Consider the following 25,930-nt stretch of genomic DNA (forward strand, 5'->3'; position numbering starts at 1 on the left):
TCGAAAAATCGATAATCTACTTTCCCGAAAAGTAGATCATAGAAAAGTATATATATATATATATATATATATATATATATATATATATATATATATATATATATATATATATATATATATATATATATATATATATATATATATATATATATATATATATATATATTATGTAATGAAAGTGGTTAAGAAATGAAACACTGGGTTCATCTTATTGTACCAAGGTTATATTCACACAAATAAAATAGCCTATGGTGTTAGTAATTCCCTGATGTACTGTACAGAAAGTCATCACACTAACTTGGGACTCAATAACAAAGATTATTTACCATTGTTCAAGCTATGGTTACATATTTTTACTTATGTTTAAAAGAGTTTTCTTTGCTGAAGGCATCAAAGCAAATTACATTGGTAAGTGACTACAGATGACTGAAGAAAAACAATACAATACCATTATGTTCACAAACCATTAAAATACATATACAGAAAAATCGTCCATCTTTTTCTCCAATTTTCTTTCCATTTGTTCACGTTGGATTTCACAAAGTCGATTCCAGTTGATAGAGGAGGAGGGCAAAGATAAGAAAAAAATGGGGAGTCCCTGAACCTGGCTGATGCCAGGTCCGAGGGCCAGGGTTCTCCCCCAAGAGAATCCTGACTCATTTAACCACTGGACAATCAAGCATGCTGGTCCAAAAGCCATTTTCCTCTTGGAAGACGCCTCCTGACCCCAGCTCAAAAGGATAAAAAAAGGCTAACCAAGTTCAGGACCGGCTCTCCTTGTCCTAGGTTCGGCACATCCTGGATGAGGAATTCCAAACCCTTAAAAAAAAGGGGATCCTAAGCAGCCTAAGTTAACTCCAGGAAGCTCCTTATCCCAGATACAGAAATGTCCGAATCATGTAGAACAGAGATATAATGTTCCGAGAGTAAGGTACTTCCCAGAACAAACTTCTGACCCCCGTTCTAAGGGGGTAGGGGAAAGGGGGCAAATGCAGTGTTTGATTCTTCAAATTACATTGGTAAGTGACTATTGTATATATGACTAGTGAAGAGTGACAACAGAAACGTTACACCAATACAGTACAGTATTCTTAAAATAAGCCATTCAAATACATGTACGGAAAAGTCTTCCATCTTTTTCTACAATTTCATTTCCATTTGTTTACACTTGATATCACTAGGTTGATTCTAGTTGATAGATGAAGTTCCTTGGGTCGGATGGTGTCAAAAGATGACTCTTCTTGGTTGGGTCCAGACAAAGTGAAACCTGACCCTAGGATATGGAAGAAATGAAGGAAATAAATCCAATGCAGATTAAGTAGCACAAATCCTTCCCTCACTCATATAAAACTTCAGTCTAATCAAAGGTCCTCCCTCACTCTTCTGCTTCGGTACAATAAAGTTTCTCCCACTTATACATTACTTCAGTAGTTTTAATTCATATCACCAGTCTTCCCTCCTTCACTCCAATACTCATCAATCATATCTCCAGCAGTCTTCCCTATCCATTAACTTTAGTAGGATTAGCACATACTGTACAACTAGCCTTTCCTCTCAATAATCTCTGACCATAACATACAGCTCACAGGCAAGGAAAGTTGATAATCTCAGGGAGGTGATTGGGTCTTGATAAATACGAACTTTTTTTGAGCTGGGAGATTCAGGGACACACCTGGGAAGTTTGCACCATATTTAACTTAATTTCTCGCATTGTTACTCATATTGTGAGCGCCTAATAGTTAAAATACACAGTACCCCAAATCAAACATGTTTATTGCAGCAATATTTTTCATGCATATAGTATTAATTCCTTTACAAATTTTAGTTGTTACTAAACTTGAATTTTGTATAATATACAAACAAAATATTTAGTGTTCTCTCCCATGTAATATTCATTCATTTGGTTTTGTTTTATTCTTAGTTTTAACTTCGTCATTTAGTTTTATCAGGGAGAGTAAAGGCTTCTGCTTTTGTTGATGAAAGGCCTCTCTGCTCTTCCTTGATTTTTGAGCCATTTCCTTGCACAGTTTTCTTTGATTCTAACTGTTTCTTTAACAAAAATGTCCTCTTATTTTCTTCCTGCTACAACCTCTTCTGCTTTAACCTTCTTCTATACCTACTGCTGGAGAGTTTTATGGGGGACACACACACATGCCCTACAGTCCTGACCTCCTGGGGGACACACACATGCCCTACAGTCCTGACCTCCTGGAGGACACACACACATGCCCTACAACAATGACCTCCTGGGGGACACACACACATGCCCTACAACAATGACCTCCTGGGGACACACACACACACACATCCTGACCTCCTCACACATGCCCTACAGTCCCTCCTGGGGACACACACACACACACACACACACACACACATTCCCTACAGTCCTGACCTCCTGGGGACACACATGCCCTGGTCCTGGTCTCCTGGGGACACACACACATGCCCTACAACAATGACCTCCTGGAGGACACACACACATGCCCTACAGCCTGACCTGGGGACACACACACACATGCCCTCCCTGACCTCCTGGAGGACACACATGCCCACAACAATGACCTCCTGGGGACACACACACATGCCCTACAGTCCTGACCTCCTGGGGATACACACACATGCCCCAACATGACCTCCTGGGGAACACACACACACACACACACACACACACACACACACACACATGCCCTACAGTCCTGACCTCCTGGGGAGACACACACACACACACACACACATTCCCTACAGTCCTGACCTCCTGGGGACACACACACATGCCTACAGTCCTGGACCTCCTGGGAACACACACACACACACACACACACACACACACACATGCCCTACAGTCCTGACCTCCTGGGGCACACACACACACACACACACACACACACACATTCCCTACAGTCCTGACCTCCTGGGGACACACACATGCCCTACAGTCCTCCTGGGGACACACACACACACACACACACATGCCCTACAGTCCTGACCTCCTGGGAACACACACACACACACACATTCCTACAGTCCTGACCTCCTGGGGGACACACACACATGCCCTACAACAATGACCTCCTAGGTGACACACACACATGCCCTACAGTCCTGACCTCCTGGGGACACACACACACACACATGCCCTACAGTTCTGACCTCCTGGGCACACACATGCCCACACATGCCCGGACAACAATGACCTCCTGGGTGACACACACACATGCCCTACAGTCCTGACCTCCTGGGGACACACACACATGCCCTACAGTCCTGACCCTCACAGACACTGACCTCCACACACACACATGCCCTACAGTCCTGACCTCCTGGGGACACACACACATGCCCTATAACAATGACCTCCTAGGTGACACACACATGCCCAGTCCTGACCTCCTGGGGACACACACATGCCCTACAGTTCTGACCTCCTGGGGACACACACACATGCCCGACAACAATGACCTCCTGACACACACACATGCCCCAACAATGACCTCCTGGGGAGACACACACACATGCCCTACAACAATGACCTCCTGAGACACACACACATGCCCTACAGTCCCTGACCTCCTGGGTGACACACACACATGCCCTACAGTCCTGACCTCCTGGGTGACACACACACATGCCCTAGTCCTGACCTCCTGGTGACACACACATGCCCTACAGTCCTGACCTCCTGGGTGTTACACACACACATGCCCTACAACAATGACCTACTAGGGGACACACACACACACACACACACATGCCCCACAGTCAGTCCTGACCTCCTAGGTGACACACACACATGCCCTACAACAATGACCTCCTGGGTGACACACACACATGCCCCCACAGTCCTGACCTCCTGGGGACACACACACATGCCCTACAACAATGACCTCCTGGGTGACACACACACATGCCCTACAGTCCTGACCTCCTGGGTGACACACACACACATGCCCCACAGTCCTGACCTCCTGGGTGACACACACACATGCCCTACAGTCCTGACCTCCTGGGTGTTACACACACATGCCCTCAACAATGACCTACTCCACACACACACACACACACACACACACATGCCCCACAGTCCTGACCTCCCTATGGACCTCCTGACACACACACATGCCCTACAACAATGACCTCCTGGGGGACACACACACATGCCCTACAGCCTTGACCTCCTGGGGACATATACACACACATGCCCTACAGTCCTGACCTCCTAGGTGACACACACACACATGCCCTACAACAATGACCTCCTGGGTGACACACACACATGCCCTACAACAATGACCTCCTGGGGACACACACACATGCCCTACAGTTCTGACCTCCTGGGTAACACACACACATGCCCTACAACAATGACCTCCTGGGTGACACACTCACATGCCCTACACATGTTCTGGTGTCCTTATTATAGAATGGACATAGATTCTTTGGAGAGAGTACAAAGAAGAATGACAAAAATGATCCATAATATTAGAAACCTTCCATATGAAGAAAGACTGAAAAGCTTAGGCTTACATTCATTAGAGAGGCGTAGAGTTAGGGGAGATATGATAGAGGTGTACAAGTGGGTAAGTGGGATTAACAAGGGTAAAATGGAAGATGTTCTGAAGCTCAGTAATAACGAAATAACTAGAACAAATGGCTTTAAATTAGATAAATTCCGATTCAGAAAGGATATAGGCAAGCACTGGTTTGGTAATAGAGTTGTGGATATGTGGAATAGGCTACCGAGTGCTATAGTAGGATCGGGGACGCTAGGGAGCTTCAAGACGAAGTTGGATAGGCACATGGAAGTGCTGGGATGGGTGTGAAAGGGATCTGCCCTGTATGGGCCAGTCGGCCTCCTGCAGTATCCCACTTTCTTATGTTCTTATGTTCTTATGTAACAATGACCTCCTGGGTGACACACACACATGCCCTACAACAATGACCTCCTGGGGACACACACACATGCCCTACAGTCCTGACCTCCTGGGTGACACACACACATGCCCTACAACAATGACCTCCTGGGTGACACACACACATGCCCTACAACAATGACCTCCTGGGGACACACACACATGCCCTACAGTCCTGACCTCCTGGGTGACACACACACATGCCCTACAACAATGACCTCCTGGGTGAGACACACACATGCCACACAGCCCTGACCCCCTGGGGACACACGCGTACCATACAGCCCTGACCCCCTGGGGACACACATACTTGGTATGCGATATTTTTCTGGTGTATTTTGGTTAGGTTAGGGTAGTAGGTGCATGGTAATAGGTTAGCCTATTTTGGCATGATAAATAATTTTTCTGGTGAATTGGGGTGTTTTTTAGTCGATTCTGAACATCTTTTCTTACGGAAATGCGGCGTTTTTTTATATTTTTCCAATTTTTATGAGGAATCGAACCTCCCAAAAGCCTCATTTCCACAAGAAACAATATTCAGAATCGACTAAAAAACACCAAAATTCACCAGAAAAATTATTTAACATGCCAAATTAGACTAACCTCCTACTACCATGTACCTACTATCCAAACCAAACCAAACCAAGCCAAACCTAACATAACCTAACCTGACTTGACAAAAACTATGCATTTACCCAGGAAATTTCATAGAAGAAAATCGATTCCTGATTAAAAAAAATTAAAGTAATGGTGTAAAAAAGGGTGACCACCAGAAGCTGCTTGTTAATTTTCTTGATTGTTGCTATACTTATTGTTTTGGTGTTTTAAGTATATTAAAAGAAACGACAACTTTCTATTATAATTTTAAGTATTTTTTAGAAATTTTGTATTTACTCTATCCCGCTTCACAATTCTTCTCCCTAAATGATGGTGAACGCTTCCATGTATTCCTCCTCGCCATTGCTGATGTAAATCAACCTCAATATTAAGGTAAGTTGTTTAACACACAAATTAACACGATAATGCATAATACCTTTTAGAACCTGACCTAACAAACCCATAGGTTGGGTATGTTAGGCCAGGTTCTATTAGGTTCCATTTTTGTGTTTAATATTAGTGTGTAGAAAAATGTTCAACCAATTCGGACGATTCTTACTGGTGATCACCCTTTTCTGCACCTTTACCAAAAAATAATCCTATTGATATTAAAAAAATCTAGGTAATTATATAGGACTAACCCACGAGCGAGATTGATTGAAAACAATTATAAAAATGCTAGATTTTCATTCTTATATTATAGTGGACACTTGTAGTTTGTGGAAATATGTTAAAAAGTGGATATTTTCAAAATAAACGCTACTTAGCATTTGTGGGTATGAAGAAGACCTAACCAACAAACCAAACAAACCTTACCTAATTTCCTCGGTATATTAAATAGAAAGAACTTTCTATGATATGGTGAAATTTGAGGTATTTTCTAGACGTGAGATGATATGGCCTCATCAGCGCTACGCAGCCCTGGCGGGGTTAGTCCTATATATTAACCAACACGGTTTTATGCCGGGGCGCTCCTGCTTAACACAATTGCTCAACGTTTTGGATATTTGGACCCATATTCTGGAACGGGGTGGTAATATCAACAATATTTAACTAGATTTTACCAAGGCTTTCGACAGTGTACCCCACGAAAGGCTGAAAATCAAACTGGAAGGGTACGGAATTCGGGGAAATGTCCCAGCGTGGATAGAAGACTTTCTACATGACCGCAAGCAGTGTGTGGTGATTAATGACACGAAATCGTCATCTGTACCTGTCACAAGTGGGAGTACCACAGGGCAGTGTATTGGGCCTGCTGTTGTTTGTTTGTTTGTTTGTTTGTTTGTTTCATAAATGACATGCCTGACGTTGTACACTCCTCCATACAAATGTTTGCCGATGACGCCACGTTATTTTTGGAAATTAAGAACCAAGCGGACTTTGAAGAACTGCAGGACCTCTGTGGGCTCCAGGAATGGTCGAAGAAATGGCTGCTGAGATTCAATGTCACGAAGTGTAAGAGGATGTACCTGGGGAGTACCAACGGTAAGGAGGCGTATCATGTCCCAACGGAATGAAGAAACTGCACTAGTCGAGACTCTGTGTGAGAAGGACCTAGGTGTGTATGTTGACAATGAGCTAAAGTTTTCGGGCCATTGCGAGAAGAAGGTAAATCAGGCAAATAAATTATTGGGTCTTATAAGAAGGTCGTTCAGATATCTAGACGGTCCGTCCCTCGTAATGATCTTCAGGAGTGAAGTGCTTCCCCATCTGGTCCCCGAGATATGCTAGGGACTGTCAGTTGGTTGAAAATGTTCAAAGGAGGGCCACCAGACTGGTGCCTGCACTTCGGCACCTCAGCTACCCTGAGAGATTGGAGCGCCTGAACTTGCCTACAGTAGCTTATACTACAGACGGGCAAGGGGGGACCTAGTTGAGGTGTATAAGCATCTCAGGGGGCACTACTCAGTTGAGTGTCCTTACTTGGAGCTGGCGGACGCTAGCCCCACAAGGGATCACAGTTCAAGATTGAAGAAGCCGCAAGTCAGAAAACCGTAAGGGCAAACTTTTTCGGAGTGAGGGTTGTAAACTCTTGGAACAATCTACCAGAGAGTGTTGTGACGGCACCGAGTGTGAGCTCTTTCAAGACAAGACTTGACCAACACTGGAGCGGGTTCAGGTACATTCAGGAGCCGGTGCATGCCCAGTATTTGCCAACAGTGCGTGACAGAGACGTGACCGATCGCCCGGGCGGCTAGCGAGTCGATCTTTTGGTGAAGAAGATAAATGAAAAGAAAAAGTAATCAGAGACGTGACCGATCGCCCAAGCGGCTAACAAGCCGATCAGTGGCGAAGAGGATAAAAGTAAAATTTGAAATACTTATTGGGATAAAAACGAATATTAACCATATTAATTTTTGTCAATTCACCAAATCGTCGACGATAACGAATTTACTTCTTACTACCTGTACAGACACCAACATACACTGCAGTATACTAATACCAAGGCAGCATAATATTTAAAGTGGCGGAGTTTATCTTAGCAATTACCTTTTCATAAAATATCTTCACCTAAATTTCCATTTGACGACGGAATAAAATTCTCAGTAACTACTTGTTGGGTTGACAAACTACCATGACGGTGGTTAACCAACTATAACATCACATGTAACGTAATTATGAAAATAAAAATCCCAACAATTTACTCACCACAGAGGACAGCAGCGACATAAGCTTGTGCTTAAATAGCTTAATATAAAAATTCTAAAAATTTAACCACATAACAGCCAGACACAACACGTCCTTCCTTCACGGGTCACTCAGGCAAATGGCTTGCTAGTGATGTCACAATGGTTTGTTATACCAAGGCAGGAATATATAGAGAAACTTGAACTACATTCTATTAACGTTCAGCCCCTGACTGCTGCGCCATCTCTCGATTTAATTTTACCATAAATATTTAAGGTCATAGAAAACATGTTGTTGTCTTGAGAACGAGCTTGTCTTTAGCGTAGACTCCTGTCATAAGCCATATATATTTTTATTCTAGGCAGCCATTGCATAAATATACATGATTGTCTGCTTATACATGTATATATTTATTTATTCGCGAACAATGGTGTTTCTTAAATAGAAGAAGAGGCAATACCATGTTGTACAGTACATGAAATAACATAAATAAGGGACTTAGGTGGTAGATAAATATACGTTAAGAAAGCATCAACAGCAATTGGGCAGGTAGACCATGATATCCACAACAAGCAGAAACAGTAATAAAAAGACTAAGTTTCAGCTTTCAGTCTTGAACATAAATATAATTCAGGGTGGATAAGGCCGACATACATTACATGTTCGAATGTCCTGATAAGAACCACACACTATAATTTCTTTAATTTTTAAGACAGCATACAGCTTGCTAACACTTCCTACTACGATTGAGGAGATAAAATTTAAACTTTGTGGTAGTTGACAACTGCAATCAAGCTGGGTGGAAAAGTTAAGTGAAACCAGAGAGAAAAAAAAGGGAGAAATACATATTCTATTTGGTTTCTGTTGTAAATAAAGGGAGATACTGTATATCCATCCCATTTAGATTGTTGTGAAACATATGCAGTACAGCCCTAAGCAATAATACATTAGCATTCCAACTTGAAAAACAATGTAATCTAAACCTACAACCCAGAATGCAGCCACTGTACCACGGAGGTATAAGTGCAGGCAACTGTACATCAGTCATAAAATCAATTAAATTCCTACCTGGATGTGGTACACTTTTCATATTTTGGTTCCGCTTACCTGGGCTTTCATGTAATGAACTGTACTAAGCAATCCTACTGTACTTATCTCACTAGTGTCCTGTAATGTATTCTTTTCCTTCATATTTTCTCAGTACTGCATGTGGATAAACCTTAAGAGAATAGAACAATCGGATCATATGAAGATCCTCCCCCCCAAACCTACTTGGGGGGGAGGTATTTGACACGTGCTACCACATGTAGTGTGTGGTATTTAACATGTGCTACCTGCCACTCGTACCATTGTCACAGCTGAAGGTGTAGAAATACTTAAATTATTTACATTAATTACACTAATCTGAACAGACTCCATTTCTTAGCACATAGTTATTCTACTAATTAATGTGTGCAACATTTTTTAATAAACTACTGTATATTCAATTACAGTGAACCCTCACTTTACACAGTTAATTGAACCCACGGCGGCCTGCGTAAAGTGAACGACATAACATATGGGATTATTGAAATAGAGACCAGGCCGACCCCCAAACTCCACTTTTTCCCGACACAATACCTACGTTTTACTAAAAATAACATCTTAACTTTATGATGGTATTCACACACACATAATATAGAAGGGAACAATCAATAAGAGAATAATAAACTGAAGGTTAGGTTAGAAAAAAACAAGGTTGGGGTTAATACTTACGTTAGTAGAAGAGATGGGTCGGCGTAGGGGAATGGAGGCTGGTTCCGAGGCAGAGGGCAGGCTACTGGCCCTCAGGTGAGTCTTCATCGGTGTCATCCACACTTACTAGTGCATCCCTGACAAATCCCTCAAAGTCATCATCACTGTCTCTGCCTCTGTCACTATCACTGGCTTGGGCTGGCTGTGGTGGGTTGCGGGCAAAGAACTCTGTTGTGCTTTGCTGACGGCTGGTGTTTATGTTGCCGTGATAAACCTTGATGTAGGGCTCCATAGTCTGCAACAGCTGGGTAGTGAAGATTTCATACCTGTTAGCGTCAGGGTCATCGGAAAGGAGGAGCTTGACTTTATCAATACACTCGATGGCACCCCCTTACATTACTATGGGATAAGCGGCATTCTTCTTGGGATGACGCACCACCTGCCTCTTCACTGACGTCGTCATCATCATCTACCATCTCGTCGGTAGTCACATCAGGATCCCTTATCACCTCCAGGATGTCGTCGTTGGTGGTCTCAGAGTAGCCTGCAGTTGTAACACTCTGCGCAGCTTCTCTGGCAAGGTCCACTGCTACTGCAACTGTCTGAGCCTCACCAGTCACAGATTTACTCTGCCTAACACCCGGAATACCTTGCAACACGTCTCCATGCGTGACGAACAGTTGCTACAGACAGCTGATCCCATGCCTCCACCAAGAAATCCACAGCTTTCTTGATGTTGAATGTTCTCCAGAATTGTTTCAAAAGTACTTCTTGCTCTGCCAACTGTTGATCCTCGTCGTCTTCGCTCTTGCTATCGGTGTTGGTGTCACTCAGGTTACGCAACTCTTCCTTGGTGTTGGTGTAGTCGTTCAGGAGCTTGAATTTTTTAGCATAGAATGCAGCTTTTACATTACAGATCAATTCTTGGTCCATGGGCTGTATTATAGACGTAGTGTTGGGAGGAAGGAAGACCACTTTTACGTTGGGGTGACGATCTAACAGTAGGGGCAAGTGTCCTGGTGCGTTGTCAAGCAGCAACAAAATCTTGAATGGCACATTCTGTTGCTCACAGAATTTCATCACATCGGGAACGAAACAGTCATCAAACCAGGAGAGGGACAGAGTAGAGAACATCCACGCCTTACGTGCGGTCAGCCAATGGACATTTAGCTTGGTCATGTCCATGCTCTTGTAGGCGTGCGGCTTGCGTGCTGTGTGGATCACCGATAACTTGAGCTTACAGGTACCGGAGGCATTGGTGGTAAACAGGATGGTGATGCGCTCCTTCTGCAACTTCCGGCCCCGACACTTGCTGGCATTCTTCACAACGAAGGTCTTGGACGAATCTGGTCTTTTTTGGGAAAAGTTACCTTCCATGTTAAACACCTGGTCGTCGGTGTACTGTCCTTCCTCCATAATCTCACGTAAAAACGGAGGAAATTCCCTAGCCGCAACACAGTCAGCACTAGCTTCTTCACCACCAATGTTGATATTGGTGGTCTTGTTCCTCTTCTTAAACCTCTGTAACCACCCAGAGGAAGCATTAAAGGGTTTGGGCTCTGTAATTCCCATCTTTCGTGACACTGCAGCATACAGTTCACGTGCGTACTCCTTAACTGAGCGCGTGTCCACGCCATGTTCCGTCGCGCCTGACGCACCAAGTAGCTCACAAGTAATTTTTCCGTCTTGAGAAGCACCTGGTTGTGGAAATACTTGATCATAGAAGCACCTGTAGACTTTGTGATGTTCATGTGCTCCTTTATCTTGGCTGCATCCTTCTTAATTGTCCTGATAGTTGATTCGTTAACACCATGCTGGCGCGCGAGATCAACCTGTCTTGTTCCTTTCTCCAACTCTTGTATGATCTTATATTTGATTTCGTAGCTTAAGGAACGTCGTGTCTTCTTTGGCTTAGGGCAGCTGGGTCCAGGTAATGCAAGGTTTTTTTGTGGTGGTGGTGGTGGTGGTCCAGTGGAAGCCATTCTTATGGAACAATGGATACCGATATACACAGTGTAGCCAGGAGGGGCGTAACTGACGCGGTAGGTCAAGGGGATTGAACGCTCCCGCGGCGGGGCACGTCATTGTACATTAAACCAATCACAGCTAGCAGGGAGGGAGGTAAGGATGCTTTGCCCAATCACAGTCCGCTACGTCAAATGACGTCACCGATAACGCAACAAAGACATACACTGCCCAACCTACTCGCGCCGCTTACACAACATGGCAGATGGCGGGAGAGGGCGGGAGGTTTGGATCCAAAAATGGCGCAGCGCGAGAGGACCGCACCGCGGAAAGTGAGCATTCCGTGTTCGGCAGGGTACCGCGTAAACGTGGAAACGCGTAAAGTGGGACCGCGTAAAGCGAGGGTTGACTGTACAGTAAACTCAAATGTCAACAGACTCAGATTTATTTTAATGTGATTCAAAACAACTGAATATATACAGTAGTTACTATTGTTTTGTGTCACACAGTGAAGAGGTTCAAGAGAAACAAGATGTAAGCAGAGATTATTACTTTAGATATGACTTAATGTTTCTGTTTTCTCTCTAATGTTGTCATACACTTTTTTATGCGACTCATAGATTTAATTTTTTTTTTTTATTCTTTTTGGGTACGAGTTGACTGTTTGATTTTCTTGTCTATGGTAGAATATCTTTGGAAGCTCTTGAATGGATCATTACCAAAACCCCACAACAACTGTATATTTTGCTGACTGAGGTCGTAGCAGTTGTACATAAAGCACCATTGAGTTTACTGATTATGAACTGTAGTCACAAGAGCCATTTTCTATATTTAAAGCATTGTGGTCCATGCGAAATCTCTTCAAAACACTTTGGTCACGACATATCTCCGCACCTCTTGGTATATCAGAACAACACCAATGCTTCAGAAATTTGCTTAAGAATTTTTACAAATTGGGAAAACACACCATTACTTTATATTAACTTTTTTTTCAGAAACAGAATCGTGTATCAATTAATTTTAAAATAAAAATTATAATGTAAAATGTTATAAGACAATGGTTTAATAGTGCTGCTAATGTGTGTGCTGTATAAGTGTCTTGGCATGTCACCTCACCACCTGACTCCCGAACAAACTCTTCATCAACTTCTTCGAATCCTACAATGTGCTTGGCAAACTCAAAACACACACACACGGGAATTAAAACAACAAGCATCCAGTGAGGGTCTTGTTGTATGACTGCATGGAGCTGAATTAAAAGATCAGCTGTTGAGGAGCTTATCGCTTGGCAACACTGGTGTATGTTACCACTCCATCTCTCTAATCACCCACACCTTTCTGCTTTCTCACTCCATATTTTAAAATGATATATAATGTAATGTTGAAGGGATACAACTTTGCTCATTTATACTTATACTTATTACAATCCCTCTAAAAATACTCCAGATTTCGTGTTTATTCACGACATCTTCATGTCATGAGACCCACTAATCCCCTGGCCAAGAAAGGGTGACCTGACATTCCATTAGGTCAGTAATATGCGACCACTAATCCCCCACCCTACCTCAACCTGACATTGCGTCAGGTCAGGTACATGAGACCCACTAAATTCCCACAGCTCCCTGCGAGTGGAAAATACCAGTCTTTGCTGTAACACACAACTTCATTCACGCCCGTATCATAAAGATTTTTTATTTTCAAATACCGTATATTTATTTTACTAAACTTTTAGATAAACTATTCTGGATTATTATAGTAAAGAAATGGAGTTTCTAACTAAATTTGAACTGCATTTACGGATTCCGGTAGTTTTGACTTGAGGAAAACATCCCCAGCACCCAGAAACATTCTGGGGTAGTGGGCTAGTTTCTGTGTGTGCAAGATGTCTAGTTTAGACACTCGGAAACTATTCACAGTAACCGGAAAAGATTCCAGGGATAAGGAATTTTTCTGGATTTGAGAAAGTCGTCTGGTTAGCTGGAAATCTCTCATCCCCGGAAGCGCTCTGCACCAATTGTTCCGGCTAACATGACTGCAAACACCTTCAAATTTTTTCCACCTCTGCTAAGGTCGTGTAATATTTTAATGTGATTCTGATATTCTAAATGTTAGTTTTTGCATAACGTAGTATTACTGACACGTAATTTGTCTTGGTATGCCTTATTATGGGTAAAAATAAGTATATACAGTATATTAAATGCATCCTCCAAAAGTGTGAACTTGCTACCTAAGTTCAACAGTTAATTCATGTATAATTCTTGATAAACTTCCTACATACTTATGTTTGAAATAATGAATGCAAGTATTTTTTTATAATTGAACTTAATATCTTTCTCGTCAGAAACTGACATCCCAACGATTATGGATAAATTCATTTAGAAATATATCGTTGCTTCTGGACGAAATCTGACAGGTTTGCAACAGCCAATCAGCTGTAACTCTTGAGGAGGGGGCAGGGCATCTCTTCTGAGCTGAGAAAAAATGCACTATAGTGTTGGTCAAGTCAGGTCTTAAATAGAGCAACATGTACAGTATGGTGATTCTAAAAATTTACACAAAGGAGAGAATAATGTACAGTACAGCACAATCATCAATCATTTAAATAATTTGTAAAGCGAGTTGAATTGTGTCAAGTGATTTGGTTAATGTGTATAATGATTTTTATAACATTGTATAGTATACATTACATTTAAGGTAATACTGTATATACAGTACAGTAATACAGTACAGTGACCCCTCCGTTAACGAACTCAATCCGTTCCAGAAGGTCGTTCGTTAACCGAAAAGTTCGTTTACCGAAACCATTGTTTCAATGGGTTTTTGGGTAATTGGTTCCAGCTCACCGAAAATTTCCTAAATTCAACAAAAATGGTAGAAAAGTTCACTTACTTTGAGGTGTGTATGTAGAAGGCTCCTGGATGATGATGATGATGGGATTTAGAATGGGGGTGGAGGAGAAGGAAGAAGAGAAGGCATTGGGGTGGAAGAGAAGTCACCCCATGGCGCCATTTCACCCATAAATTTTAGCTCTCTTGGTGTAATTCAAGATTATTTTCTTTAAATCAACACTGCACTGCATTATATATTGTCAATATGTAAAATATATTTCAAAATGACCAATAATTTGCTTGGAAACACAGAAAAAAAGCGTTTAGTTGAAGAGTCTCTCAAGCAAGATGTTATCTCCAGTGAAAACAGAGAGACTAACTCCTGTTTGCTGTGTTAAGAGGCTGGATGCCACGCATTAAACTAGTCACTTTACCTTCAATTATGTTCAGTAATTGTTAAAATGACTAAAAAATTGAATATTAAACTTTTAAAATTATTGAATAGTATAAACTTCTTGATATTTACTAAAATAGTAAGGAATTTAAGCCCTAGAACCGATTATTGTATTGGCGGACTGATACTAAAGCTGGTTGCCCGGTCAGTGCAAGCGAAAACATGTTGAGGTCGGTTCGAAGAACTTTCGTTAACCGAATTGAAGATCCTTATGGAAGGCAGTTCGTTAATCGAAATTACGTTAACCGAGGTGTTCGTTAAACGAGGGGTCACTGTACATGAATTTGTGATAAATGAAGACTACACATACAGTGCTTGATAATTACTGACCTAGTTGACTTTCTTCATTTATTTCCAACTTTTTTTATTTTTTAATCATAATAACTGTCTTGAATAACTATGTCTTGACATATCCACAATTCACTTTCTAGTGACTGAACAGAAATGAACAAATTCTCAGAATAAGTCCGTCCAGGAAAATATTTATAAAAACAATCACAATCTTTTTAACATTTATAAAAAATAAATATTAATGCACCAAGCTTGCCTCCATTTAAGACAAAACATTAATGGAACAAACATGACACTAAATCATCATAAGGATTTTGAGTATGGACTCACTGTGCTTGACTTTCATACCACAATATTTAAAATATACTGCATTGCATTTTGCAAATATAACACCAATGGAAGAACTATACAGTAATTAATTTCTTGCATTTTTATTGTGCTGAGACTTATAATAAGTTGCAACAAATTTACTTGATTTCAGTTAAAAGTAGAATTTAAAAATGCAGTACACCTGTACATGTACAAGTACACTTATAAACCTTATCAAACTATTTTTTGCAGTACAACTGTTTAAATGAGCATCTCAAATATGAATTAGTTTTAAGGCATTGAAAAAGATAAACCTACAGTAGGCTCTCACCAATAACGTTTAATAGGTGCCTGAAAAACACCGTTATTAGCGAAAACGTTATTTGTGTGACATTAAAATACATGTAAAAAGGGTTTATTGGTGCCGCCGCCACAAGAATTTCATCCATTTTTTTCCCTTGAAGCCCTGCCTAACACTTTTTGTTCACTGAAATAAAAAGAATTGCTATTCAATCATCAAAATAAAGAGGTTGAGTAATATAACACTTAGCTTGGGGGAGTTTTTGAGGTGCTTGGTGTGATGATTGTTCTGTATCTGAGGGCCGCTAACACTTGCACTGTCTTTCATTCTACAAGCTAACCATTTCACAAGAAAATGCTCTGTTATCACTAACAACCTGTTTCTATTGCCTTTATCATTCATAGCTCGCCTCGCATTTCCATCACTACCGAAATATTTTTAGCCAGCGCAATACTCTTCTTGGTCTCCTCTAAGTTCCTCTTAATATTTCGCACTGTAGACTCAGGACAGTTCAATTTCCTCACTTTAAAAGTTCCCAGTCATTCAGGTGGCAAATCACTCCCTCCACCACCTCCCCTAGCCCCTACAGGCAAAAATGCGGAAGCTATTATTGATCGCCGACCCTAACAATTTCACACGTGGGCGCAGCGCTGTATTCCACTGAGCGTGTGTGAGAGCGGACAACTACGTCATCAACATGGCGGCAAACAAACGCTATCATTGATGTGCTCGGACGCTTCCCGCGAAATTTCCGTTATTCAAGAGAATCCAGACGTTATTATTGAAAATGGGTATCTATTGTAACTTACCGTTATTGTGGAAGTCGTTATTGGTGAGAGCCTACTGTATTTGAATTTACTTGACTGGTCCTTATTAGTAGCTGCTGATGTATTCTCTCTTATATCACAAACCTTAAGTTATACACTAAATTTGTATAACTACTTGTAAGGTAGCATGTTATATGACTGGTGTTATAGTGATAATTTGACCTCTACCTACCGTACCCACCGTAATTTTGTTTTACTTGTCTGCAGCCATGTTTTTTCTTCAGACCCAAGGACAAGGCAAATACTAAATCAAATACTGTATTGTACTCTTCAATTAAACTGTAGCCTCACCTTATAGCCTGGAATTTTTAGAATCCTTTCATCCTCTCATTTTCTCTATGTACAATATTGTCTACTACAATCCCTTGCTTAGACACTAATTAACTTTAGGTATAACATATATCTTGTTAAAAATCTTCCTCCCAACAATACATACTCGTACAGTACAGTATCACACCTACTGCTTTATATCACATTCAAGTTTAGCCCCCATACTGTACTTTCTGATTCCTCTAATCAGTCCCATGAGATAACATGATGTATGATTAAGTAGCACAAGACCAGAATGGGATAAGCGCCAAGAACAGCCAAACACGTTTTCTTGGTGAAATGCATAATACATTCTTCCCCCTATTGGGTACAAGTGGTGAATATCTCTTTAGGACACTACAAACATGTTTGAGATTTCATTATAAATATTACTGTATGTCAAAGTGACCTTGCTTTGGATGGAACTTTCTCATTTTTAAAAACAGCACTAATCCCATTCTGTATGTGATTACACCCTAATCCCAGACCTGCAGGAACTCTGTTATACTTTCTATTCCCTGTTGATATCAATTGGCTGAGGTGTCTGAGGTTCTTCAGGTGTAATCTGTGGTGCCTCTATTGTCAGGATCCCATCATGGGAGAGAGAAGACTCCAGAGCATCAACATCCACCCCATCGGGAAGCTGGTACTCTATGGATGTCTCGTAAGAAGACCTGGATGTCTCAGTGGATGTCTTAGCTTGTCCTGTGACAGTCAGGGTTCGATCTAAAATAGAGTAAATAAAAGAAATGATTCAATTTAACAAAATTATATAAACTTTCTGCAATAACCTAAGTACAGTAAATGAATTTTGATAATATATATTGTGAAAAATCATAGTATAGTATTGTAATTATCAAGTTGGTAAAAAAAAAAAGGAAAGAGAGAGAGAGAGAGACTGTATCACTAACTATTTTGATGGCCAACAACACCTTTTAAACTTAGCGTACATGAGGGAGAAGTGTAACTATGGATAAACGGATGGTAATAAAGTACTTGATAATAGTCATGTGTACCCGTGACAAGCAGGGTACCACAGGGCAGTGTACTGGCCCCGTTGTTGTTCGTTTATTTCATAAATGACATGCCAGAAGCTATACACTCCTCCATACAAATGTTTGCAGAGAATACTAAGTTATTCCGGAAATTAAGAACCAAAGTGACTGAAAAGCTACAGAAAGATCACCGTCAGCTTCAAGAGTGGTAGAAGAAATGGCTACTAAGATTCACCTAGGCCATACCAACAGTAAGGAGGTGCATCACATGTCCCAATGGGACAAAGAAACTTCATTAATAGACACCGAGTGTGAAAAGGACCTGGGTGTACGGTATATGTTGACAACGAACTGAAGTTCTCGGGCCATGGTAAGAAGATGAATCAAGCAACTAAATTTGTAGGTCATTCAGATATCTAGACGGTCTATCCCTTGTAATGATCTTCAGGTGCTTCCACGTCTAGTCTCCGAGAAATGTTATTGAAAATGTCCAAAGGAGGGCCACCAGACTGGTGCCTGTACTATGGCACCTCAATTACCCAGAGAGATTTGAACACTTGCAATTGCCTAGCTTGTACTACAGGTGGGCAAGGAGAGACCTAATTGAAGTTTATAAATATCTCAGAAGGCACTACTCAGTCGAGTGTCCATACCTGGACCTGGCGGAAGCCTGTCCCACGGAAGGTCACAGCTCAAGGTTGAAGGAGTCACAAGTCCAGAAAACTATGAAGGCAAACTTTTTTGGAGTGAGAATTATTTGTAAAATCCTGGATCAAACTGCCAAAGTGTGTTGTGACGGCATCGAGTGTGAGCTCTTTCAAGACCAGACCTGACCAACACTGGAGCAGGGACAGATACATTCAGGAGCCAATGCAAGCCCAATACTTCCCAACAGTGTGTAACAGAGACGTGACCGACCGTCCAAGCGGCTAAAGAGGATAAAAAGTAAAAGAATTAACTTACTGAATGAATTAAGTAGATCATCTTGTGAGCCCAGTTTTTCAAGAGCTAACTACTGTGTAAATCAAGGACCTACTGTATAGACTGATTGTTACTTTGAGTTCCTGATTATTAAAAAATAAAAATTAAAAAATCATAAGGTAAATATGTTTTCTTTAGGCCTTTAATATGTTGTATAATTTTTGTGAGAGAGAAGGAGAAGTCAAACCTTTTTAATAAAATCCTTATTGCAAAACCTTACCTTTAAGTTTAACTTTGATGTCTTCGGGCTTGGCACTGGAAAAGTTAAATGCTAGCTTGTACTTTTCTTCTGTTGACAGATTTTCCACATGCCCAAAACCTGGCCTTGTGACTGCAGATGATATAGGTTGCGATAAGGTCTCACCTACACGGGGAAACTGTAATAAAACATTTCACACTTAGATTAGGGTCAATGAGGTGTTTATCCAAATACGTACCTGTACCACCAAACTTAAAATATGGGAAAATCCTCCACCCTTGTGCAATGATGTTTTTCTAAACCAGTTTTGGAAAAATGGAACTGTATTGTATTATAAATACTGTACAACAGAAAAACCATATATGGCGAGTAATTAGTGTTAGAGAAGTAATTAAAATTTTTGAGATGTCATTTGGACAAGTGTAATTATACAGATATAAAAATGCAGACAACAGATCCTTAATCAGCATATCAAAAAATACATATACAGTATTGAGATTTTAAACAAAAGTGGCGAGATCAAGATTATGGCCTTTACCCCTTATAGGATTTTAGGCTGAAAATGCCCTTTCTTTTAGAATTTAAATTTAACAAGTCTAACTACTTAAGTACAACCAGAATAACAAACACCTGAAAGTGACTTTCAAAAAGTAGGCTTGAAAAAAAAACACTAGTACAAAAAGGGGGCAGGGTTGTTTTTGTGGTTTTAATGCTGTTATGTTAGTTTTAATAAGTTGCAAGTATTTTTTAGCACGTTTTATAACTTTTTAATATGATATTAATTATAAACATTACATTCAGGATGATTTAGCAATCATTAAACTGAATACAGTACTCTTTTTCATCTCAAAAACTAAGTTGTGCAAAGGCCAAATTTGAAAAACACAAGCTTTAATCAGTCATCCAGACTCATCCTACATGCTTAAAGGCAATAACTTAAGTTTAAGTTCATCTTAATTCATGGAAAAATTATTCTACTTTTACAGTTGAAAGTTTTAAAGAATTCATTTAAGTACTGGAGAGAGAGTGATGGACAGTGGCAACCTGGCTCCCCTGGACCCATATAAGACATGATCTGAACACAATAGAATCAGAAGCTCAGATTAGAGTCCAACCATAAACAGAAGCAGTCACCGGTTATATTGAACAGCCCTGTAACAGGGTGTCTACTGGCCAGACAAAACAAAATTCCTTGGTTTTTCCAGGTGTAAATTTGAAAAATTCCAGGTACATTAATTTGGTATTTATTATGACAGAATAACAAAATTAGAGGTTTTCAATAATATGTATATACTATTGGGAAATTTAAAGATGATATAAATGTTATTAATCAAGAAATTGAAGACCCTTTTGCGACCCACCCCAAGCCTAGTGATGAACATCGGCAAAGACCGTGACACCTCCACCCCCTCCATATTTTTCTCCTCGGATTTGTGCGATTCACGTGGGTCAACCAAGGCATACCAAAAAAAACGGAAATATGGAAAAATCCGAAAAATCACACTCCTGATCCACCTATATGACTCATGATTAATATGTGGAATAATCCACTTAAATAAAGTCACTTACCGGTAATAATGAGAACAATTCATCTCTGACAATACTCTTTGCAGTATTAGTAGGTATAACCTGTAATATTTGGTTATTTGATCGCTAACCAGGGCTGTGGAGTCGGAGTCGAGGAGTCGGAGGAAATTTCGGCTTGTGGAGTCGGTAAAATTGTCCAGACTCCGACTCCGACTGAAGCTATTCTGTTCCTAAGAACAAATATATGAACTCAGGCATATTCATTGCAGTGATTCCACTGATCCCACTAATTTTCTTAAATTATTAAAAGAATTTATTTCCATTTTATAAGCATTATTATGAATTTATTGTAGCAGGCACAGTATAGCACTATAATTTTGGACGATAGTCTCTTCTTTACCATTTGAAATTTTGAATTATATCAAATTTTGTTTCGTTGAAAACTGCACAGAGGCTCTCAGCTACAAAACAATTAGCTACAACCTGTTTTTGGTGAGATTAAGGCAAATTTAATTTAATAACTTAATCATGTAAGGTTTATCCATTTTCCTTAATAAGGTATTCATTTCTTTAATGTACATAAATATATAACTTTACTTTAAAAGGAATTGTAGGATCATCATTTAGATCCACATCAGATTATGAGCTTAAACAAAATTCATATGCTGAGATCGAACTTTTAGATATACATGTAAATGGTGTTTTCTAGTTAATATCTTGAATTCTTAATAAATTATTTTTCTTTTGATTGAAACTTTGAAAGTCAAGCCTATCATCTTTTTGTAGTTCTTAAATATCGTCCAGATCATTAATAAAGCTGTAGCAGTATAGCCACGGTGTTTTACTTTTTACCTATGCAGGTTACAACATACAAATTACAAGGATGGTAGAAATAGTTGTTACAAATAGGCCAAGGAGTCGGAGTCGGAAGCATAAAATTTGAGGAGTCGGAGTCAAGGTTTTGTCTTCGACTCCACAGCCCTGTCGCTAACATGCAATATGATAGGTGCACAAACAATTCAGTTATTGGAGTGAACTATTTACTGAATTGTTCCTAAAAGTTTAATTATTTACCTATTATAGCAACATAATTTGAGTAAGATAGATGTCAAAATAACAATACAGTACAGTACTGTATTTTGAAGTTGAACTGAATTCACATAAATTCCAGGTTTATTTGTAAACTACCCTGGCTTTTCCAGGTTTTCCATTTCTAAACATAATTCCCTGCCTTTACAGACCTGCTAGACACCCTGTGTAAGAAAAGTTTATTATCAATCTGTAAACACCAGTTTACAATAGTTCACAGCCATGTCTATACTGAACAACCACAAAAACATAATGCTCCTGCCTAACACCCACCTTAGTTTAAATATTTCTACTTTCTTCCCATTTACTCTACTGTTGCCCTGCTGTTTCTAGAATGCTTTTACTGCATTTAATAGCCTTCCTGCACCCATACACTTGTAATGCCTTTTTCCAAAGTACCATAAATCATTAAAATCATCAAAAAAATAAATAAAATAAATCCATGAAAAAGGCATAGATTAAAAAAAAAACACTGGGGTGTTAAACCAAATGGTTTAAATCGGCAAACCTTGCTGTACATAAAATACAATCACCAAGTAAACATTTACATCTTGCTAAAATTGTATACCAATGATTGCTTAATGTACCTAAATACAACCAATGGAAAAACAATCAAAATCACATTAAAATAGCAAAAGCCACTGAGCTAAACATAAAGCCATTAGGTGATAAACACTTTGGCTGTAGAGAAAAATGGTCTGGCCAGGGACTGTAACTTTTAATAAAAGATATGCAGGAAAATTTATCTGTTTCCATCATTGCCATACAATGATGAGACTTGAATCACAGAGATAGGAATATTAATCTTGCAAAAGATCAGCTGAATCATATGCAATCATGTGAGATTGTTTTTCCACTAATTTCTGCTTTTATAAAACCATAATGTACTTTACTTACTTCTCTGAAAAATGAACTCAAACTACTATCAATGTCCCTCTTAAATTTCCTCTCCATGTCCCTCATGAACTCTTCCATCTGAGAGAAGGGATCACGCCTCCAAGGTGGTCCACGATTGAAGCAGCGAGAACAAGCTGGAGCCATGGTGCTGGAAATTTTGGCTGGACTCCCAGGGACACACACAGCTTTGAATATACTGCGCTGCATCCCTGAAGCAACTCGCTTCGCTCGGATCAGTGTCATGTCTACTTATTTCCAAGGTCCTGACAACCTGCAGATATATTAAATACTGTTTTTGCTGATATATAAGATGCACATGATTTTAAAAGGAGATACAGTATTTAGAAAGAAAAAATGGTAAATATACAGAAGTGTAATATAATAGTCACACTATTATAAAATAAACAGTCAACAAAGAAGAATAAAAGAAAAAAAATAGTTGTGTGAATACCAGTACAGTATATGGTCGCCACCTATCATAAATATTCACGCTTGCCATTATAAAATAAAACATCAACATTCCATGAAATAAAAATGTTCTTTTGAGTGTAGGTATCCAGTATGTGTCTTCTGCTATCAGTATAGAAAAGAATGCAGCATAAAGGTTTTACTCCCTTTTAAATTACCAGAAATAAATATTCACATGCACCTTAAAGAAACAAAACATCAATGCTCCATAAATATATAAGGGACAGTGAGAATATCCTCTTAATTGTGTGAGCGGGCGGAGCATAAACACTGTTTATAACCTTCACCAGACAACAAAAGAGCAAATAAATTACTCTTTGTGGTTAAAGTCCAGTATTGATAAATTTATCGATGAAATACTGATAGTACTAGATAATTCTACATAATTCTGGGTAATTACAGTGGTCCCTCGGTTAATGAACGGTTCGGTTAACGAAATTTTGGTTAACGAATTACCTTCCATAAGAATCTTCAATTCCGTTAACGAGCAAAAATTTGATTAACGAAATCCTTACGAAAATCAAGTTTTGTTGCAAGCATCAGCTGGTCAGCAGATGGGCTACTCTGCCAATTCAGTAATCTGTTCTATGTTTACATTCGTTTCCAATGGAGTACTGTACATTGAAAGTTGTTGTTTTTCGCAAAATATAAGTCTCTTCAGTATTTCGAACATTTGCAAGTGTTCTTAATTAACCCATGGTCACAAATGAAAGATATCAAGCGAGATTCATCAAGAACTAGGTTTGATAAATTACGAAATGAATAATCACAACCTTAGCAATTCGCCATGATGTTCAAGATACGCAGTTTCACGTGATGTACACCCCCTGTACACCCTCCTTGAGGGATACGTATAAATGTGAGGAGAGACAGTTAATAGAGAATTGTGACGACTGTTAACGGTATTCAAAACAATTAAAAGAGAATGGAATCAGTCTACAAGATCCTGTAAAAGTAAAAATATGACACACTTACATCTTTTATTGGTTCTATATAGATGATGTGAAAAGAAGGCTGAATGCATTTGATAACTAGACAAAAGAACAATTGACCGGTATTAACGTAATGTAAAATTAATAAAGATTAGTATATATTTTATTTAAAAGATTCGGATTAATGGTACAGAATTTATATAGGTTCACAACAATGATCAATGGCGGAGGCAGGGAAATCGTGCTATCGGATTCTTTAAAGGTAAGAAAATAATTTGTGGCATCACAAATGCACCTAGAGACTTAATTTTAATTCCATAATATCAGTGTTTGCTGTTTTTTTACCCCCATAATTTCCCTCATCCTTCATGCCCTACCCACTAACAAGGAATTTATGATTATAGGATAGACAACATAAAAAAAATCCTAAAAAAGTTAAAATCATTGAAAGCTGAAGTTTCTTTTAAAATACTTGGTGAAATTTCAGTCATGCACCGGTCTTTCTGTACGATATTTCCGCCGGAAATTAAGGATAACCGAGATATTAATTTTTCAATATTATTAGATTTGGTCAGTCACAAGTGTCGCCATTTGTTGTTTACGGCTCACAGAGAAGGTCTGACCTCCCATCACACAGTGCTCCCTACCTCCGTGTTGGCTTCTTAAGCATCTACAGCTCATGTGTGTGGGGGGGGGGGGTTTCTTATTGGCTATAGCGATAGGGGACTTATAATTGGGCAAGAGTTTTTTGTCTTAGCCAATGAACAATGTGTGGATGCGGAGATTTGATTTTTCAGTACCAGAATAACCAGATATGACTGAACAGGTGGAAAGATTAATTATTTTATGTTAATTGCAGAGTTTCATCAGAAAAATAGTGCTAGGTTAGGTCAGGTTAGGTTTGGTTTTGTTGGTATATTATTTATGTGATTTACGTTAGGATTGATGGGTGAGGATCTCAAACTATTGATTTCCGGCTGAAATTAATATCAAATTCTTTCGAAATTCATCAAATAACACTGGAAAAACATATTTTAATATCAAACAAAAGGTCGTGCATAAGTGAGGTGGCCAAATACTTAAAAACATCAAAACAATAAGTAAAAGGTGCTGTATAAGAAACTGTGATTTTTAGGGGGAATATTCTAGAACTCCTTCTGGTGATAGCGGTGTTCTCATACATTACCGATTTGTCTTAACTATTGATTGCAACCATAAAATACTCAACATTCTTTGGGTGGCAACAAGTGTAATAATACCGTCATCAGATGATGGTGAGAAGAGAAGTTACAGCTCACTTTTATCCTCTTCAGTAATCGGCTCCTTAGCCATGGCAGTGAATAGAGACTTCTAAATTCATTATAGCTTTATGACAACCCTATAGGTAGTAACACGAACTGTACAAAAAGTTTACAGTACTTACCAACACGAATTAATGTTGAAATTACGTAAATTAGCTGTGTATAATAGATAAATACGTGAACTGTCGTCTGTTTCTATCAGGTTGGGAGTACCGTCGCCGCCTCCACTCCCCGGCTGTGGCTCTGACTTCAGTTTTATCCTCTTCGCCACTGATCGGCTTGTTAGCCGCTTGGGCTAATATAAAAGTGAATTTACCGAATAAAATGAGTTTCTTATCAAAATTGGCCGGTTAAAAGAAATAAGGTTTATGTAAAAATATGACAA

The 25,930-nt window shown here is 39.6% G+C and overlaps 1 protein-coding gene across 3 annotated transcripts; it reads right to left on the minus strand.

Annotated features, from left to right (window-relative positions):
* Positions 1-202: 202 nt before the first annotated feature.
* LOC121866381 (heat shock protein beta-1-like) lies at positions 203-25,823 on the minus strand. 3 transcript variants are annotated; one of them, XM_042366018.1, is made up of 5 exons: positions 25,668-25,823; positions 22,845-23,115; positions 19,353-19,509; positions 17,665-17,882; positions 203-1,273 (listed from the first exon to the last, which is right to left on the minus strand). In XM_042366018.1, the coding sequence occupies exons 2-4, from the start codon at positions 23,085-23,087 to the stop codon at positions 17,668-17,670; spliced, it is 615 nt and encodes a 204-aa protein (XP_042221952.1). In that variant the 5' UTR covers positions 23,088-23,115; positions 25,668-25,823; the 3' UTR covers positions 203-1,273; positions 17,665-17,667. The 3 variants fall into 3 exon arrangements, with proteins under 3 accessions (XP_042221952.1, XP_042221951.1, XP_042221954.1); XM_042366017.1 differs by lacking the exon at positions 203-1,273 and having other exon boundaries at positions 17,039-17,882; XM_042366020.1 differs by lacking the exons at positions 203-1,273; positions 25,668-25,823 and adding an exon at positions 25,504-25,592 and having other exon boundaries at positions 17,039-17,882.
* Between the last annotated feature and the right edge of the window lie 107 nt (positions 25,824-25,930).

The sequence above is a fragment of the Homarus americanus genome, unplaced genomic scaffold, assembly GCF_018991925.1.
Source record: "Homarus americanus isolate GMGI-L3 unplaced genomic scaffold, GMGI_Hamer_2.0 scaffold16430, whole genome shotgun sequence".
Taxonomy (NCBI): domain Eukaryota; kingdom Metazoa; phylum Arthropoda; class Malacostraca; order Decapoda; family Nephropidae; genus Homarus; species Homarus americanus.